The sequence below is a fragment of the Mytilus californianus genome, unplaced genomic scaffold, assembly GCF_021869535.1.
Source record: "Mytilus californianus isolate M0D057914Y unplaced genomic scaffold, xbMytCali1.0.p SCAF_1, whole genome shotgun sequence".
NCBI lineage: Eukaryota > Metazoa > Mollusca > Bivalvia > Mytilida > Mytilidae > Mytilus > Mytilus californianus.
Genome location: NW_026262581.1, coordinates 88,421,484 through 88,441,295, shown reverse-complemented (window position 1 = coordinate 88,441,295; position 19,812 = coordinate 88,421,484). Strand labels below are relative to the sequence as shown.

Genomic DNA, 19,812 nt, shown 5'->3' with positions numbered 1-19,812 from the left:
TAAGCAAAAGTTTCAAAGTCAATAGACCATGACTGAGGGGGCAGGGCCAAATAATCTCCATGGAAATGAGATGTGTCAATGCTAATACAACTGTATACCAAATATCATTGACCTACCACTAATGGTTCCCCATAAACTGACCTAATCACAAACTAATACATGTAAAATAAGCAAAAGTTTCAAAGTCAATAGACCATGACTGAGAGGGCAGGGCCAAATAATCTTCATGGAAATGAGATGTGCCAATGCTAATACAACTGTATACCAAATATCATTGACCTACAACTTGTGGTTCACCACAAACTAGACCTAATCACAAACTACTACATTGTTGACGCCGCCGCTGCCGGAAACAGCATACATATGTCTTGCTTTTTGACTCCGTCAAGCGAGACAAAAACTAATTGCAATCGCAATAATTAGATTTCACATTTTTGCCAGAGGTGAAGGATTCTCAATGATAAATGCAGGCATTAATTTCTGAATTTACAGTATCAGATATTCTATAAACAAGGGCTTTACTGATAAATGTAACAATTACAGTGTATGGCAAACACTTGAACAAAATACATTTCAGATTAAGGCTTTTAACCAATAATAAATGAAGATGTGGAGTATATTTCAATGAGACTGCAACTTTGCAACACAATGACAATTTACAAAATATATCTTACCTCCTTTTCTTCATTTGTCCTAGCTGCCTCTAGAGCACAATGGTAACATTCACTTGGACCATCCGTCTCCCCTGATATACTCTATAGATATAAACAAAACAATACATACTTCATTATGTTTGCATCTAAATAACTTGATAAGTTTCAAACCCAAATGGTAACTGGGTATAGAAGTATGTCATCATGTGTCTTCCTCTGACCGACAGTAAAACCCATGCCAAAGTGGGGCATCTGTTTGCCTGTGCTGGATGTATAAATTCACAGCCAAGTCCGGTCAGAACGGGGATGTTAAATCTGATGATTCATGTAGAGAGATGTCACACTGTCTGCATATTAAAGAACCCTTTTTGAGGGGGCAATAGGTGACCTGTTGCAAGGCCCCTATCTGTCCCTATCAGAAAAACTATTGGTTTCTAGTGGCAGGCCAAATTTCTAGCCCTTCATCCCTGTAGTCCAATCTTGCAGAATCTACTTACTGTATAAATTGTAATTAGTTTCTAGTTGTAAATATGGTTGAAATAATTGCCACTAGACTTCAAGCAAGCAACAATTAATCAATCAATCAATAATGATAAGTTTCAACAACTACCAGCCACAATAATTCCCTGAAGAGTTTTTTTTTTCTTGGAAAATTAATACTTCTCTGCAATTTTTTATGTGTTCAAGGACCACAATTATAGAAAACAGTGGGAAAACTGATATTTTCAAGCAATATTCAATGACCTATGAAACAACTTCCATAATAAACTGTTGACAGTCAGACACAGAGATATGTCTCGCCTGTCAACATAAAATTCGGAAAAAGACAATCTGATGGACAGCAATATTGCTAATTAATTCATAATCACTGGACCAACTAGTGGGTAGGCCCTCGAAATGGTTGACAAACTGAGATATACAGACAGCAATGTAACTTTATAGAAAATTTTGTCTATTGTAAGTAGTTCCTATCAATCTAACTTAATCAGAAAACTTAACATTGAAAATTGTTAATTGATTGAAAGTTCCTGAACCATGGCCTAGGGAGCAGGGCCTCAAAATAGTCGTCAAACTGATATATACTGATAGCAATGCAACTTCATACAAAATATCATTGATCTAACACCAGTAGTTCCTATCAAACTAACTTAAGCAGAAAACTTAACATTGAAAATGGCTAATTAATTCAAAGTCACTGGACCATGGCCTAGGGGGCAAGGCCTCAAAAAAGTATCAAACTGATATGTACTGATAATAATGCATCTTCATACAAAATATCATTGATCTATCACAAGTAGTTCCTATCAAACTAACTTAAGCAGAAAACTTAACATTGAAAATGGCTAATTAATTCAAAGTCACTGGACCAGGGCCTCAAAATTTTCGTCAAACTGATATGTACTGATAATAATGCATCTTCATACAAAATATCAATGATCTATCACAAGTAGTTCCTATCAAACTTACTTAAGCAGAAAACTTAACAACTGTTGACACCATTGCCGCAGCCGTAGCCAGAAAAGCAATCCCTACGTCCCGCTTTCTGCGACGAAATCATCGCAGGAGAGACAAAAATCACCCAACCAGCTTATTATGTTACTTATTTTAATATGACTACTGTGGAATCATTTATTTTTTCGTGGATACCAATTCTTCTGGATTGAGGAAAGACTTTTTTGTGGATACTTGATTTCATGGTTTAAACAAATTTTGCATTCAAACCTATCGGAAATTTTACTTTGTTTAACATTTAAATTTGTGGTTTACCATTACCCACTAAATCAACAAATATCAAATAATAATGAATCTACAGTATATATATATAATGTATAATTAACAGATAAAGCCATTTCCAAGATAAGTAATGCTGGGAACTGATTTATTTAAGTACACTGCCCAAATGGAACTAAAGGCCTAAACTTTGCAGTGAAATGAAGATTTTTAAAAGCAGCTAACCAATTTTGAAAATTACTAAGTCACGCCTGATGACTGATTTCAAAGCGATGTAAACCAGTATAAGGGAAACAACTCAAATTGTTCAAGTAGAACGGTGACCTGTATTAACATCAAGATTTTTGAAGAGATCAAGGAATAAAAGTGTGGTTGATTGAATGAAATAGATTTATCGCTATTTTACGAAATTTTTCTTTGATCTTACTGACTGATAATTTCCTTTCTCATCACAGTAGAGTGATATGAAAAATTATCGCTAGAAACTAAGGGCGCATGTGCATGAAAGTAACAACGTCGACCTAGGTAAAACAGCGATAAACAGATTATCATTGGTCATCTCAACTCGATTGCTTTACTCACTTTCGCTGTACCGGCTCAAGCGAGGAAAATCAATCTCGTTAAGATGACAAACGATAATCTATAAATAATGCTTACTTTGTACTTCCATTATCTAAATATTGAGGAACCTAGCAACTCAATTTGAGTTATAATGTTGGAACATTGCGTCATGAGGAAGATGCTTAATCACTAGGGGTGACTGGTTAGTGATTCTGTTCCCAAAACTAACAACACCTCAATCATAAAATTCAAACATAAAAAGTAAAAAACCAAGATAAATCAAATAAAAATTATAAGCCATACAAATTCTCTAAAGTTATTATGATCCGAAGTAGCCTTAACTGGTATACAAAAACCCTATGAGTTAATGCTTATGCTATTGACCAAGCAAGTCTTGATACAATAACAAATCATTTGAGACAAGGTTAATGCTTATGCTATTGACCAAGCAAGTCTTGATACAATAACAAATCATTTGAGACAAGGTTAATGCTTATGCTATTGACCAAGCAAGTCTTGATACAATAACAAATCATTTGAGACAAGGTTAATGCTTATGCTATTGACCAAGCAAGTCTTGATACAATAACAAATCATTTGAGACAAGGTTAATGCTTATGCTATTGACCAAGCAAGTCTTGATACAATAACAAATCATTTGAGACAAGATTAATGCTTATGCTATTGACCAAGCAAGTCTTGATACAATAACAAATAATTTGAGACAAGCTTGGAGTAAGTTTTCTGGAGCCTTTTTTTTTACAAAATGAGGAAGATGTACATGAGACTAATGAATTAAATGCTATCAACAAATTTGATTTAATTCTAAAATCAAACTGACAGTAAATTAAGACGATGACTACATGAATAACAACTGCGTTGTTAACATTATGTAATTGAAGTGTTTTTAATATAGTTATATCATATTAAAATATTATATTAATTAAATATTAACAGGTATATTTTTTCCATTGCAAAGAAATCACTGGAATATGACCCAAACAGAAACAGTAATGGAAATCCACTCTCCCTACTCTCTTCTGGAAGGAGAAGTGACTTCTCTCTGTCTAAAATCCTAGATTAGGCCCTTTAAATAAACTCAAACTTTCTCTGTATCTTCTAATTATAATCAACTGAAAGACTGAAAGGCTGATGGATGCACAGAATGCCAATCTATAGTCTCTTCAGCTGTGGTGTAGTGGACAAATACACTTACCAGTACTTCTGTGCAAAACCTTAATTACACATTCAAATAATTTTCTAAGAAGCTTATAAATGAAAGAGCTAATATATAGTGAGAAACCTCATATACCCCACATTTCAACATAAAAGGAAAAGAATTATATTGACTACCTGTCTTTTTGAAAAATGAAGGCCTATCAAAGCAATAAGAATTAAAAGTGAAACATTTTTACAAGTTCCCTTCCCAAAAAATTGTACTCCATTTAAGAATTTTCTGCAAGTTCCTCTCTTGAAAAAAGTCTTTACTTCAAATAATTCTGGGTATCTCCCATTTCAGATTTTTCTGATTATTTAACTCATCCAAGGTATTGATGGGTGTAATACTACATACAAATTTGAAGAGGATCCAACAAGTGAATCTGTGAGCTACTGCTCACTAATGATACCACCACCACGCTAAAAGTATAAGGTAAACAGGAAGTTGTTGAGTGATGAATCTGAAAACGCATCACATGGTATAGCTGACTCATATAAACCCTGAAACCAAATTTCAGAAATCTTTGTAAGGTTCCTGAGAAAGATGCGATGAAAAATATTCATGGGACAGACGGACAGACAGACGGACTGATGGATAGACTGACGGATGGACAGACAGACAGAGGTAAAACAGTATACCCCCACTTTTTTAAAGCGGGGGTATAATAATAACAAATGAAAGTGCTAGCTTGGTGACAACAGAGTGATGATGGACTGATGGGCTGACAGACCAACCGATGGACAGGACAAATACATTATATCCTCCACAACTTCTTGGCATGAGGTATTATATTCCTTTTAAAATGTATAGCGAGTCTAAAAAGAGAAAATAGTTTGTAAAATTCTGAAGCTAGAAATTAATAGCTGCAGTGCTATATAAATATTTATCTCATCATTTTGGGGCAAGTGCTAAAAGAAATTAAGGCCAAACCAATTTGATTTTTAGTTCTTCGGACAAAAGCTCCAAAAAATATGGGGCGAGCGAGCGAAATTTTTTTGATTGTATTTATTTCATGAAAATGAGTTTTGTTGAGGCGGGTGCTCTATAAGTGGAGCGAGCGGTAATTTTTTTTTTTTTTAATTGTGAGATTTAGAATTTTATGTACATATTACGACTAATTTACTTCAAAGAAAAAGGAGGAGAAACATGCTCAAATGCATATAATATGATGTATTTGTGCCTGTAGTACAGTCTGTACCATACCCAACTTTCTGGTTCGCTTTGGTTTAGTATAATTTTGATTATTTTCATCAAATAACCTTTGACTGTGTGAATTTTCATTTAAATTCATAAATGCGTATATATTAAGGAAGCATAGCAGATGCAGTTTAACAAGAGGAATTATGTTAGTTAGGTAAATGAAATGTGTTGAATACAATTAAAATATGTGTATATTTCCAAAAAATGCCCTTGAAAAATATTAAATAGCTTTTGATATAGTTGTTTTCATTATATGGTAATGATTGTTTATTGGCTGCTTGACCACAGGCACTTGTCTCAGAAAAAAAATTTCCTATATACCTTAATATAACGGAAATTTTTTTTCTGAGACAAGTGCCTGTGTGCTTGACATCCAGTTGGAACTTTTTATCCATAATAGGACTAACATAATGAGTGAGGTGAATATTTCAACAACATCCTGAGTAAGATAGTTAATATATTGCATGTAGATCTCAATGTATTAAAACATTCCCTTTTAATACCTTTAACCACATTCACATGCATTATTCTGACTGAGCAAAATACTTTTTCCTTTTGCCCCTGAAACCTGCAATGTATTTCAAACTGAAAGTAGTTGCACCAATAACACATCCCTAATATTATTAACATGGCAATCACAATACCACCACTTTGGTCTCGAACGTTGGAACTCTTAAAATTTCCCTTACAAAAGAGTTCTGATTGCATGTCAATAGACTAACAAGGGGATATGGGGTTTTCATCTGTCATTTTTTTTAAATTCATGTGAATTTAATATTAATTTCATCCAAGACAGATAGCTCTATCTATGTCTGTTGTAGTCTGAGATTACTAAGACATCCAACGGCTGTTTTGCCAGACAAGCTGGGGCCGTGGGACAACAGCGCCCCATTATGTCTGGCAAAACAGCCGTTGGACGTCAGAGTAATCTTGGACTATGACAGTCTATGTCTGTTGAAACAATGACAATGATCGGGGATGACAATGGTTCTAACAAGTACTGATGTGATCGTGGTCATCTAACGAACTTTTTTTTATTTTTGTCTCGTAGAACAGGTCTTCATTGGTAAAACGAAATGCATTTCAAATACTAGTAACTGTGTGTTTAATAACTACTTGTCCTCGGCAATGATCTGACACAACTTCATGTTGGCATCCCGATTTTTGACCTTTTATTTACAAATCAATTTATCACATGTGCGTTTGAATCGATCGGAGCAATATGTGCACAAGAAAAACGTCTAAGAGAAAAAAAAATTTCAAGGATAAACTAATTTTGGAGCGGCATGCGGCCCAAAAATTGGCAGAAGTGGTAATTATTTTTTTTTTATTGAAAAGTCAATTTCTCAAAAACAGGAGCGGGAAAATCCAAAAAACTATTAACCAAATTGGTGTGGCCTAATGTTACTTGTTTGTTTTCACTAAAACCTGTTTGATATTGATAGTTGTAATTGTTACAGACACATACCGTTGGTGATGAGGGTTTAGCTATATTCTCACTGCTCTGTCTTGCCTCCAAGTAACCAGCAGCTGACTCTGTTCTTCTACTCAAATCTAATTTTAGATCTAGTTTTTCCTTTAATAATGATGACATTGGCCTAGGAGTGCCCTGATTTGACTGAAAATAATGAATAACTTGCAAATGAAAGAGCATCATGTATCTAATATGATTTAAATATATCTACATATGCATTTAATTATATCTACCAATTAAGGATTTGATTGTGGACAACACAAATTTACCTTGTTCCTGAGAATTGCTAAAAATTGTAAAAAGTATTTTAAACTGTTGCAAATTGAGTTAACCTATTGTTACGTAGCTGAGTTTTACATGGCCAAGCTTAGAATGTAGAACTTTTTATTTTTATTCAAATGCAAAATAATCTAATTATCATTTAAAGTGGTATGGGTGTCTTGGCTATCTTGGATTGTAAAATAGCAGAACACAATAGGTCCAGATTTTAAATGAAGTGAGCAAATTTTGATGCAAGAATGTAATGTACCAGAAACAATTTTCATTTCAAGGCACAACTTTATATCTTTTATAATTTAATAACTAATAAACTTCCAAAGGTACAATATTTTTGCTTGATGTAAAAGTTTTAACTTAGTATATTAATGGGAGGTAACTCAGAAATTGTGCAATTCAAGGAATCTATAAGGAATTTTTCTATCTTATGTTATAGCCAGGAAAAACATATGGTGACTCCATTTTCTTCTTAAAGCACTTAAAGACAGCTATCTTCTCATATATTATTTAAACATTCTATCTGTAAGTTACCATATATTTACTTAATGATTTTTCCCCTGTAAAATCCATACAAAGTGTGTATGTAGTTTGAAAACAAGCTTGGTGACCTATCATTTTTATTTTATCTTTAAACATATCACAATACATACTACATTTTGGCAAAGTATGAAAAAATCCTACCGTTTTTTTGTTTATTACACTCCCATACCACCTTATGTCATTATTTCAGTGTAAAAAGTTCTTAAATCATAATTTATCAAAAACGTTCGCTTCTTTGGCAACTTAACTGTTTGAAATCATAAGTATGCTTTCAGCTTCAAATGAAAACACCAAGCATTTTTGGTTTCATGTATGCTTCAGAATTAAATTAAATTTGACAAAGAAGATTTTTAAGGGAAGAAAAATTCTATATTCATAATGGTGGCCTCCCTTACATAAATTAACAATTTTCAGCTGGTTCCTACCCAATGAAATTAATCGATAAAAAATAATTGCATTAGAATATATAATATATTATTACTTCTGATGAGGCACTGGTAAATACCTTCAGAATACCATACACAAAATAAACAGGATTACCTTAGCCTATATAAAAAAAATGTATGCAATTTAAGGCCATTAAAGGATGGAAACATCCACAGATCAGTGTCTACTCTAGCTTTGATAAATAACAAACCAAGCAACTACATAAAATATAATATGTGATGAAATGATAGCATTACATCTGTCTTTCATTTGTATCCCATATGGAACAAGTCAGCATGGTCAGACTTCAAACAAAACATAGCCTTCTACCTGGCCTCAGTACTACACAGAATACTTACCATAAAATAATGTTGAAACAGCCTGTCAGGCAGTATACCCATAATCAACTGTTTATATTAAAATCAAGATATAGTTTGCCTAGCCATTTAGTTTTAAATTACAATTGTGCAAAAAGTTAGACTTTCCTCTAGTGAATCTGGTATGATGAAAGTTGTTTCTAAAGAATGAAAGATTTTCAGCATTTTTATATCAGAACCATTTTCTTCTAATAATGAAAAGAAAGTTATCATATGCTAGGGTATTTCCTATTGTATATACATTATGTGTTACCTGTAACATTGTAAAAGTATATTTATATATTGGTTCAACATAGTGTGATATGTAGGTTTGAACTGAAGACTTTGATAATATATATATGCTTTTGTAAGGAATTTTCATTGTTGGGATTTAGCCCATACATGAAAATGGCTTTCCAATTAAAGAGAAAGCAGAATGCAGTGAATAAAATTTGTATTTAATATTTTTGCTTCTTAAGTCTCCATGTAGAAGATTCATTGGCCACCAACAAAATGAGTTCACCTGAAGTAATATATTAAGGTATTAGTGTTTGTATGACACTTGACTGTGAAAACTTACCTTTGGTCTAGGGGGTGCTGATGAAGGAGGAGGATGTCTAGGAGAGTAAATAAGAGGTTCTGTGCCATGACTCGCCTGCCAATCTGGTGAATTAGGTCTCAATTGTCTGTCTGCCATGTTGGCTTTTCTTTCTAACTCCTTTTGTAAATCTTCAACTGTGTGTATAGTTAACCTTAAAACATTACAATAAAAAATAAATAATATTCTACAATCAAGGAGTAAAGCATAATAAAAGGCTATCAACAGATTTTCTGAAAAAAGAGTGTTAAACATAGCACACACATGAAAATAGTATTAATACTAAAATGTAAATGCCTAAGTTATAAACCTAGAAATAAGAGCAATACTGGACTTTTGGAGTGACAGTCAAAAGATCATTTTTTGAGGACTGTGTAAAAGTGATACTAGTTCATTAAATGTCCATTTTTGTCCTCCCAATGATTTTCTTATAAGTATGTTAAAAATATCATCAGTCTACTGAAAAGGTATTTCATTATTAATTTTAAACATCTTTCTATTCATATCATCATTTAACTTACAACTATATTAATTTGGTTATATCAAAACTAAAGAATATATAAAGTTATTTGTACTAAAAGTATGACAGAAAGGGGCTAAAGTTCAATATGTATTCTACTGATGTGTAAATACATTCTTGGCTTCTCTGTTGAATTAGCTATTTACTACCAAAGCTGACATACATCAATTTGTTTAGAATTCTTTAAACTAATAAACAGATTGAAGCAAAAACAAATGGAGTTCCATACATATAAAATATTATTACAATATCATCATTTAACAAATAAAGGCAAATTGTTCTGTCTATTCAATGTGAAGAATATTTCCCCTGAAACATGCTTTGTTGTTGGGACTAGTGTAATCATGTCACATACCATCATATTTCAAAGAGGACACTGAAACACAAATACATGAAAAAGAGGAGACACCATTATATAGAGGATACAATTAACAAAAGTGAAATTACAGTATACAGCCATAAATTCAGAAATTAATGAAATAGTTTGGTTATAGTAGTATGGGAGTATTTTGCCAACTCAGATTGCAAATGATTTGTCTAGATTTTTACTGAAATTAGTTAATTTTTATGCAAAAATGCAATTAATTTTTTGAAGGATTTTTCATTTTAAATTACTAAATACATCAGATTTAATAATACTCATTGTGTTATATAAAAGAAGAATCTAATTTGAATTTTGGTATGTATAGTGCACACATTTATAACCTGGGTCATGTTTCTTGTAAGAGGGGTGCGCGTTATACATGCCTACAGACATTTTCTTAGTCTTTTTTCAGGTCCAAACTCTGACAAAGAAATTTCCAGGAGAAGTGAAGAGTACGGAATATTTTTGCTAAAAACCTCGATTGTTTTTATGTTTTACATGTTATATTTGTAATATGTATCTTATTGTTCTTGATTTGTCATGTTTTATTCTAATAAAAAACATTTTATATCTCTGTAGTTACGTTTATCATGTAAATTTGTCCATCTGTTTGCAATCCGGAAATTTGCCATGTCTTAATAAAGACACAATAAAGCTTTTGTTGTCGGTTAAATTAGCCTCTGTGTTCCTTGTTGTCATAACTTACTGTTTTTGTATGTGTTCATCATGGAGAGTAGAAGAAAAGTGTATGAAAATTGAATAAACCACGCTCGTTTTGAAAAGATAAACCGCCATTTTTTCTAATGTATCAGGTGATCGCCAGTCAGGTGGGTCAGTCATGTGACTGGATATTGTAAAGTGATGATTTAGTCTATGAGAAGTTTATTTTTATACATACGTTTCTACTTTGTAAGTTTTAAACAACTGTTTAAAACCGTTCAAGAAATTATGATTGAAAACATGATAATCCCATAAATGTAACCTGAACGAATTTAATTAGGAACAAGGTGAACCTGTCACTGATTTGTTTTGACATCGATTAGATCCGTTGATTGAGGTGTGATAATCCGGATTAACAGCTAGAATCAACAAACAAAAAATAAAAATAATGAGATTTTAACAATATTTTACAGCACTAATGATGTTAATGATAATGATTCGTAATTATGTTATTGTTTCAATCAGAACATTAATTTGGATATTTAATCTTGTCCTTGATACTCAAACAATTTATTAAATTTGGTTTTAAAAAACAAACTTAAATGTAGATTTATCTCAATCTATAATAAAATTGTTATTCATTTGTCAGAATATTTGCAATTTCATATTAATTACGTATTCTGTACGGAATTCTCCGACATCGGTGTCCATTTAAAAAACTTCCTGTTTACCGATTTTGGAGCTGTAACTTTTCCGAAAAGGTATAAGAGTCTTATACGAACAATAAACTTTTTTCTCACGATTCTTGGACCATAAAGGGGGTGCGCACTATACACCCCAAAAGACGGTAATTACAAGTTGCTTATTTATGGGAGAAATCAGATAAATAAGAATTTCCTTTTTTTTAAGAATCACATCATAAGTGCTTTTATCAAATATAATTCTTACAATATATGACAATTTTCATCTGCCTGTAGCTTAAAAATAAACATGGCCACCTACAAAATTTTAATTTTTTTTTTTAAAATACAAACATCTTTTGGAAAAATATAAGAAAATTCTTGTATTTTTTTGTTTACAACTCCTTAATTATTAGAGTAAGAAATGTGACAATTTTGTCTTTTTCAAATTTTGCTTGAAATATTTTACTGCATGCACATGAATAACATAAATTTCATTTGCATTAAAGTAGAGCACACATTAAATTCTGAATTTACTTTTCCCAATCAAAGAGAATATAAAGCATAATAATAACACTGACAAAAATATCAATATTCATACTTTACAATAACAAGATTGCACACGCTGAAATGTCTCGCCTACTATACTGACCATTGATTTTATGTTGATAGTCCTAAATATGAAGTTTTACTACAAGTGTCACATTAACATTTATGATCCAAGAAAATGATGTCAAGGTCAGATACACCAAGAAGGAAATACATGTACACCTTTAATACAATCATTCCATACAACGAATATAGATGACCTATTGCATATAGTATAAAAGAAACAGACCAAACCATGGAAATTATATATTGACCAATGAACCATAAAAATGAGGTGAAGGTCAGATGATACCTGCCAGACAGACATATACACCTTACAATCATTCCATACACCAAATATAGTTGACCTATTGCTTAAAGTTTAAGAAAAACAGACAAAAACATAAAAACTTAACATTGAGCAATGAACCATGAAAATGAGGTCAAGGTCAAATAAAACCTGCCAGACTGACATGTGCATCGTAAAATATTTCCACACACCAAATATAGTTGACCTATTGCATACAGTATTAGAAAAACAGACCAAAACACAAAAACTTAACATTGAGCAATGAACTGTGAACATGAGGTCAAGGTCAAATAAAACCTGCCAGACTGACATGTACATCGTAAAATATTTCCAAACACCAAATATAGTTAACCTATTGCATACAGTATAAAAAAAAAACCCAGACCAAAACACAAAAACTTAACTTTTGCCACTGAACCATGAAAATGAGGTCAAGGTCAGATGACACCTGCCAGTTGGACATGTACACCTTACAATCATTCCATACACCAAATATAGTAGACCTTACCTATTGCTTATAGTATCTGAGATACGGACTTGACCACGAAAACTTAACCTTGTTCACTGATCCATGAAATGATGCTGAGGTCAAGTGAAAACTGTTTGACAGGCATGAAGACCTTGCAAGGTACACACATACCAAATACAGTTATCCTATTACTCATAATAAGAGAGAAATTAACATTACAAAAAATCTTAACTTTTTTTCAAGTAGTCTCTGAACCATGAAAATGAGGTCAAGGACAATGGACATATGACAGACGGAAACTTCATATCATAAGGCATCTATATACAAAGTATGAAGCATCTAGGTCTTCTACCTTCTGAAATATTAAGCTTTTAAGAAGTTAATTAACGCAGCCGCCGCTGGATTACTATCCCTATGTCGAGCTTTCTGCAACAGAAGTCGTAGGCTTGACAAAAACATTATAACAATACCTTTGGAAACAGATATATGATACATGGGATCTAACTGTCAGTAGACTTATGTAATCATAAACAGAAATTTGATTAAAATACAAGAAAGGTATACACTGATAACATATTCTGAATATCAAACATCTATAATTTACAAAATTTAGATAAAATTTCTTTAATCAATTTGGCAATAATAACTGTTATGAAAAATTCTTAATTCAAGCTGAAAATGAATATAAGAGTAAATATGCATGCTGAACGAAATTTTTTAAAATGGAACATTGTAAATCTGAGGACTATCCCACAAAATATACATGAAACCTAGACAAAATTACTCTGAGAGACCGTTTCCAATTTGGCCTTTGCTATTTTTAAGAACATGCGTGGAACAAATGTGATAAATGCATAAAATGAAAAAATTGGTACTGCGGTGGTTCCCAAATTTTCAAAGTGTCTTCTACGGTGATCATGTATATCAAAATAGAATATTCCCTACAGTATATGATCTAAGGGAGATAATTATCTATAGGGATTATATACAGGAAAAAAGAATCCTTTAATTGTGCACATGCATTTGATGTATTATAATTCAGTATGTAGTCATAATAAAGAAATTTATTCTAGAAAGACAGCTCTGGTTCAACATTAATATAAAATTAATATCTGGCAGTTTATAAATATTTTATTGCCCATCATTATATGCCAGTCATGAAAATTGGGTTACAAAACCACTTATTTATTTTGGTTACATGGGTCTGAAAGTTAAAGAGAATAATCTGTTGGTTCAGTTTGCACTAATAACTTTTTGAATAAAAAGTCAAGAATCTTTTATTATTTGACTAAAAAAAATTTAAGAATGTTTTTAGCCCTAATTAGATTCAACTACAGACATCGGTTGATGGCTTAAGTTGCAGACTATTGAACTAGTCATTACTTCTTGACAGTACATAATTTCAAATGACCAGAAAGATGACTTGTAGATATTTAAAAAAAGCAATCTATCCATAGTACATTCAGGATATTGGTAGACCTGATATTTGAAGAAATCATACTGAATTAGGAAGGTTTGACAGTCAAGGTACCAACTGCTGCACAAAATGCTATTCAGCACAAATAAAGGAAATTTGTATTACCAGAAACAGCAACCTTATACACTTTACAGACTTTTATAAGTAAAAAATAATTAAAAAATAAATAATATAAAACACTAAATGATCAATAACTAAATTAAAGCATTGTGATATAATTGCCAATGAGAAAACTATCAATATCAAAAATATCAGAAAAACAAAGTCACTGTACAACTTTAGTATTGAAATGTCAAAACTTCTAATTAAAAAGGTTTGTGCAACAAGTGGTATGATCATGTTATATTTCATAAAGGATTCTTTAATATGAACTAACTACTGGTATACAACATAATAACATCAGAATACCTTGTGGACGATCTACAGTTGGTTAAATACTCCAACAGTATACTGAAACACAAATCCAGTTATGTTTAGCTAGCTGTTTATAGAACTAGCAATTGTATGACAGGTAGATACAGTTTAGGGGGGAGGGGAGGGGGACATAAATTCAATCATAGGGAAGGTTCAAACTCCAATATATGTCGGGAGAAACTGTTTTCACAAATTTTTCTTTACCTGTTAACTTCACACTGAATGTAATATAAACTGTAAAATTCATGAAAATATAATATAAACTGCATGATATCTTTGTAGGATGTAAAAAAAACTTCTGAATCTAGATTTTTACACAACAGACAAGAGTTTACATAGACAAAATAACATTTTGCAAATTCTCTGCACATTTCACACAAACAAATCGCAAAATAAATATTTAAAAAATAATAAAATAAAATAGTAACCATGACATATTAATTCAAACATAGAACTCCACACAGAAGGCATGCTAAATTAACTTTTATAAATGTGTGCCCTTCAAACTAAATTTTTTCGACTACATGAGAATATTTATCTAACTTGATGATTAAGCGAGGAATTGTCTGCTGTGTTTTTCTGCAATTTATATCTAAATGGACAAGCCTTTATCTTTTCATCAGTTACAAATTCTTTGAAAAACATATCAATTCAAGGTGGGCATACTATTTCATTCCATTTTTGTTATTTTCTTATAGCTGGACAAATTCTTTGCAAATTACCTCAACTTGTAGACACAATTGTTTATTTTGTGTTTTCAAAATTTTAAATATAGGTATTTATCATTTTAGCCAACCAAGAAATACATGTAAACTAATGCACAATTCATAATACATGTAATGAATATAAATAATGTGTATTTTTTTTTGTTTTTCTTTTTTTACCTCTTTTTAACTTCAACCTTCGAAATGGTTTAATTTTTCATGATGATGCTAGAATTAAAATGTCTGAAACATTTCCATAGGAAAATTTTAATTGTTCGACAAAAAATCTTGAAAATATTAAGATTCTTATATTTATATTAATGTACCTCTGGTGTGTCTGCCACTATTGTTTTTAAATAAATCTGTTGAACTGACTTCAACAAAGGTATTTGCAAACTAACATTAAGCTCTATCAGTGGCAATATATTTTAGATAAGTATACAAAACATCAAATCATCATCTTAATCAATTTATAAAAGACAAAAAAACTTCCTAACATCCATATGAAAATTTCAAAGTATAGGGTCCAATTTATAAATCTATTTAAAGTGAAGTAAAGGTCAAACACAAACAACTAGTGAATTGTTAACAAACCTGATGTATTGATGTTTGTCTGGTCAAAGGAAGATAATTCAAATCGTTTAAGAGTTGAGTTCCCCGATACCAATGTATTAAAGGTAATCACATTCATTTGATAAATGTGTGATAAGTAATGTTGCAACTCTTGTGTTTTTATCTAATAAGAGTTTTGATCTTTTTCCACTTAAAATTATTTTGAAAATTCAGCTCTGTATGATGGTTATTGGATGGAAAATTTGTGGATTTTTATGTTCTTTACAAAAGAAAAATAGGTGATGGTGACACAACTTTACTGAATTACGATTTACTAACAACAGCTGTATATGTAAACCATGGATTTATTATCAAAGATTACAAAGAAGCATATTTAAAATCAAAACTTTACCAAAGTTGTTTAAATGTGTAATGTAGGTCATGGTGACCAAATTTGTACTGTATGAGGGGAAAATTATTGATATATCACTTTATACCATCAGAGGTTTATACTGAAAAGTGAAACAAAGTCCTCATAAATGTTAATGATCAATGCTGTAGACTACAAGATAACTATATGGTAGAGAAATATCATTGAACCACCATCATTGATTTCTGATAAATGAACCAACACTACTGAACTTAAAACAAAATCCATACAGCTGTATGTATATGAGCAATGTTCATGATTTGTAAATCTATATGTGACAGCAACGTTTATTATTCATAAATCTATATAGTCCATTCATATCTACAGCCCAGCATAAAACAAATAAATCAACACCACACTATAAAACCTATTCCACATAAAAATATTCTAGTCTACTTAAATACCAAATTAACAATTGTTTCTGTAAAATAATTACCTGTCACCTATAGCTCCTTTGGGTTTCCAAAAGTGCATATTCTGGTCCCATAGTAACTGGTCCATATTTACATAAGTATAATGGTCTTCGCTGCTCTTTAGCTTACTCTGCATAGCACCATTAGCAGCTAAATGTCAAAATTTACAATGAGGTAGATCAAAGATACATGTCGCAGGGATAAGTTATATAAGAAATTATTATTATCTCATCTCTTAAACTATGTTGCGGATTATAATAAAAAATAAAGCTATGCTCCCTATATTTGACACACCAGTGGTACGCTGGAATCAGAATACCCAGGAGTGAGGTATTGATTATAAATTCTGTAGATTTTTGAAAATTTGTTTGGCATTAATGTCAAATGGTCTTTGGTAAACTTCGTTTTAACTGATTAATGGAAATTCTCTATTGTTGAAGATTGTATTTTGACATCTAAATGTCTTTTTTTTGGATTCATTGTGATGCGTGGCTGTTCAGTGACATATACCCAATCTTTCCTTATCTTAAACAGAAGAATGAAACATGTCAAATCCATTAGGTTAGACTGATTATAGTTCAATATTGAGCATAAAGATTTATTGAAAAAAATTAAAGACTTTAACTAGTATCAAAACAAGTGTTTACTTATAATATCAAAAACTATGAACATCGAAATATGACAATAACATAATCAATACAGGGACTGACTGAGTTAATACAATAAACAAAACAAAAATTATTAAATCTTACCTGGGACTGAATCCATAGCAACAAGAGCAACAAATGGCTGTGGTAATGATACAATTTTACCAAGAGTCTGAAAAAATATTATTAAAAACATTGAAATATGAGTATGTATTAAAAATACATGCAAAGAAATACATAATCCATGACTGAACACTGTCTATACAAAATTCCTATAATGTACAAAAGGTACTTTTGTTCTCACTTCTAAATTGTCTGGAGTCTGATTACAACATCTTTTTATCTTTAACTTTCCTAATATTTTGCCTTTTGAAAGGCATGGAAAAGACAACTATTTTCAATGATATTGTACAAAAACACTTTTTAAAGACCACTGTATGTCTATGTAAGCCTACATACTGATTAGATAAAAACATTTTCAACATCTGCATTGTATGTTATGCTACATTTAAGCACATCCAACAGTTAAATTTTTAAATATTCAAAATGATCAGCAAAAATCACATTTCACAATGAGAAATTGAATGCATGATTTTTTTTTACCTGTGGTCCAAGTAACAAGGAATCACCAAGTTCTGAAATAAAAAAAATTATACTAAAATGTAGTTGAATATTCTATGGTTAGAATGATATAATGGTTTAATATTTATTATTAAGAGTGTTCACATGAATACTAATTCTTTCTATAATTCAATACTAAATGGGTGTAAAGTTCTAACATTTATTGTTTAATGGCAATGAGAGTACATAACAATAATATTTTACTGCCAAATCTTCCTTCGAGAAACATGTTCCCTTAAATATACAAGAAATACTGCCATGCCGATCTTAAAATTTTCATGCTTGAAATATTGATTGATGATTCAATTTACCTTTTTTATACAGATTTTTTAAATTATCCATTTTTCTATTAGGTCTACAACAATAACCCAGGGCTTCCAAAAAATATTTGAGCCAGCCGGACTTTTTTTTGTCATATCACGATTTTAATTCCTTAAGACTTGATAACAAAAGGCAATCATGGTAATCTGTTGAGCATCATATAAACATAAAAACGATATTATCCTTGACTCTTGATATAAATTTGATATTCTGATGTAAACTGTTAAAATGACAGTGCATCATTCGAAGTGTGCAACATCAGCGTACTAATATCTGCCTTAGACTCTTTATTTGTGCAAAATTTCACTGTCAAAAACTTTACTTACGTTTTTAGAAATTACATTTTCCTAATACTGTATGTTGACTTGACAATGGTAAAACACAGACTAGAGACCGATACATAAATGTGTACGTTTACAAAGTATGATAGAGTTTAAGTAGATTTTTCAACATCATTTCTTCAAGAAAATCAATGATACTTTTAGCATTTTTGAAGAATTTGGATGCATAATTAAATCTCACACCTGCGCACATATGTACTATTTCAAACAACATGGTTCTGACTATTTTTCGCATAGAACCTTTATTACTACCTTTTTAAATTTTTCATCAAATCATATTTACATTCTTATTTCTGATAATCTCAATCTTTTTGACTAAATTAGTTAGACGCAAACCGCTGAAATATAAGAAAATAACTTAAAAAAGACCGATCAATGTCCGGTACAAAATAGTTTATGGGTCACCTGAATAGGTTAATGTTTGGTGTCAGACAACTAATAAACCTTGGTTGTAATTAGAGGGTATCAAATTAGGGTTTGTTTTAATAGTTGATAGTACTTATTCATTGACCAGAAATGTGTGGTTGTTGAAGGCAAAAGGTCATGTCAAAAAGATCGCATAAACTTCGATTTTTTTTTCTGAATTTGTTAAAATGTCAAACCCACGTTATATATGTCCGTTTCAGGCTTGGCACAACAAGTCAAAAATACAATTCTTAATTATATGTTCAATAGGTAAGAAACTGCTTGTAGGCCATGTGGGTTATTGTCATTAATCAGATACAACATAAATTTAATTTGAAAAATTAATGCTAGATTCATAAATTTCTTCTACTGTAAACCAACTAATTTTCGCGAGCGATTTATTTTTGCGACTTTCGCGAGTATAAAAATAACGCAAATATAAATCGTCGCGAAAATGTAAAACTTGGATCTTTCCTTATTAAACTACATCAAGTAAATTAGAAAATCGCAAAATTAAATAGCCGCGAAGTGGACTTGAAAGTGTTAAACGCGAAATAAAGTATCCGCGAAAATAAGTTGATTTACAGTATTTATTTGTGTGAGTATTTTTACAATCACTGGATATGTGAGGTTTGTAGGCTCTGTCACACTACTGTAGGAACATTAATTTTATAGGTGTTGAAAATTTGTGGCTTTTGTCTTTAAATTTGATTTCATGGTGATCAATTTTCATGGTTTCTAGTATGTTAAAGAAATATTCATTGTAGGTTAAAATTTCATTTGGTGTAATTTCTTAGATATCAGTCCACGAAATCAGAACCCCAACAAATAATACTGCTTTTACAGTATGACAAACATTGTT

The 19,812-nt window shown here is 31.2% G+C and overlaps 1 protein-coding gene and 1 long non-coding RNA gene across 11 annotated transcripts in view; one reads left to right on the top strand and one right to left on the bottom strand.

The window, feature by feature from the left end:
* Nucleotides 1-19,812, top strand: part of LOC127710138 (uncharacterized) — a 304,241-nt gene that overhangs the window by 200,958 nt on the left and 83,471 nt on the right. The gene's annotated exons all lie outside the window — the stretch shown is intronic.
* Nucleotides 1-19,812, bottom strand: part of LOC127709512 (uncharacterized) — a 217,648-nt gene that overhangs the window by 158,568 nt on the left and 39,268 nt on the right. For 9 of the 10 annotated variants that reach the window (XR_007985696.1, XR_007985698.1, XR_007985697.1 and 6 more), the window contains exons 18-24: nt 17,866-17,897; nt 17,368-17,434; nt 16,639-16,765; nt 14,511-14,552; nt 9,017-9,188; nt 6,833-6,982; nt 675-755 (exon numbers count right to left, since the gene is read on the bottom strand). Coding sequence is in view for 6 of the 10 variants with exons in the window: in XM_052215164.1 (XP_052071124.1) it covers nt 675-755; nt 6,833-6,982; nt 9,017-9,188; nt 14,511-14,552; nt 16,639-16,765; nt 17,368-17,434; nt 17,866-17,897 (671 nt within the window). In the remaining 4 variants the exon portion in view is untranslated. The remainder of the gene's footprint in view (nt 1-674; nt 756-6,832; nt 6,983-9,016; nt 9,189-14,510; nt 14,553-16,638; nt 16,766-17,367; nt 17,435-17,865; nt 17,898-19,812) is intronic. The other variant, XM_052215151.1, reaches the window with a different exon arrangement.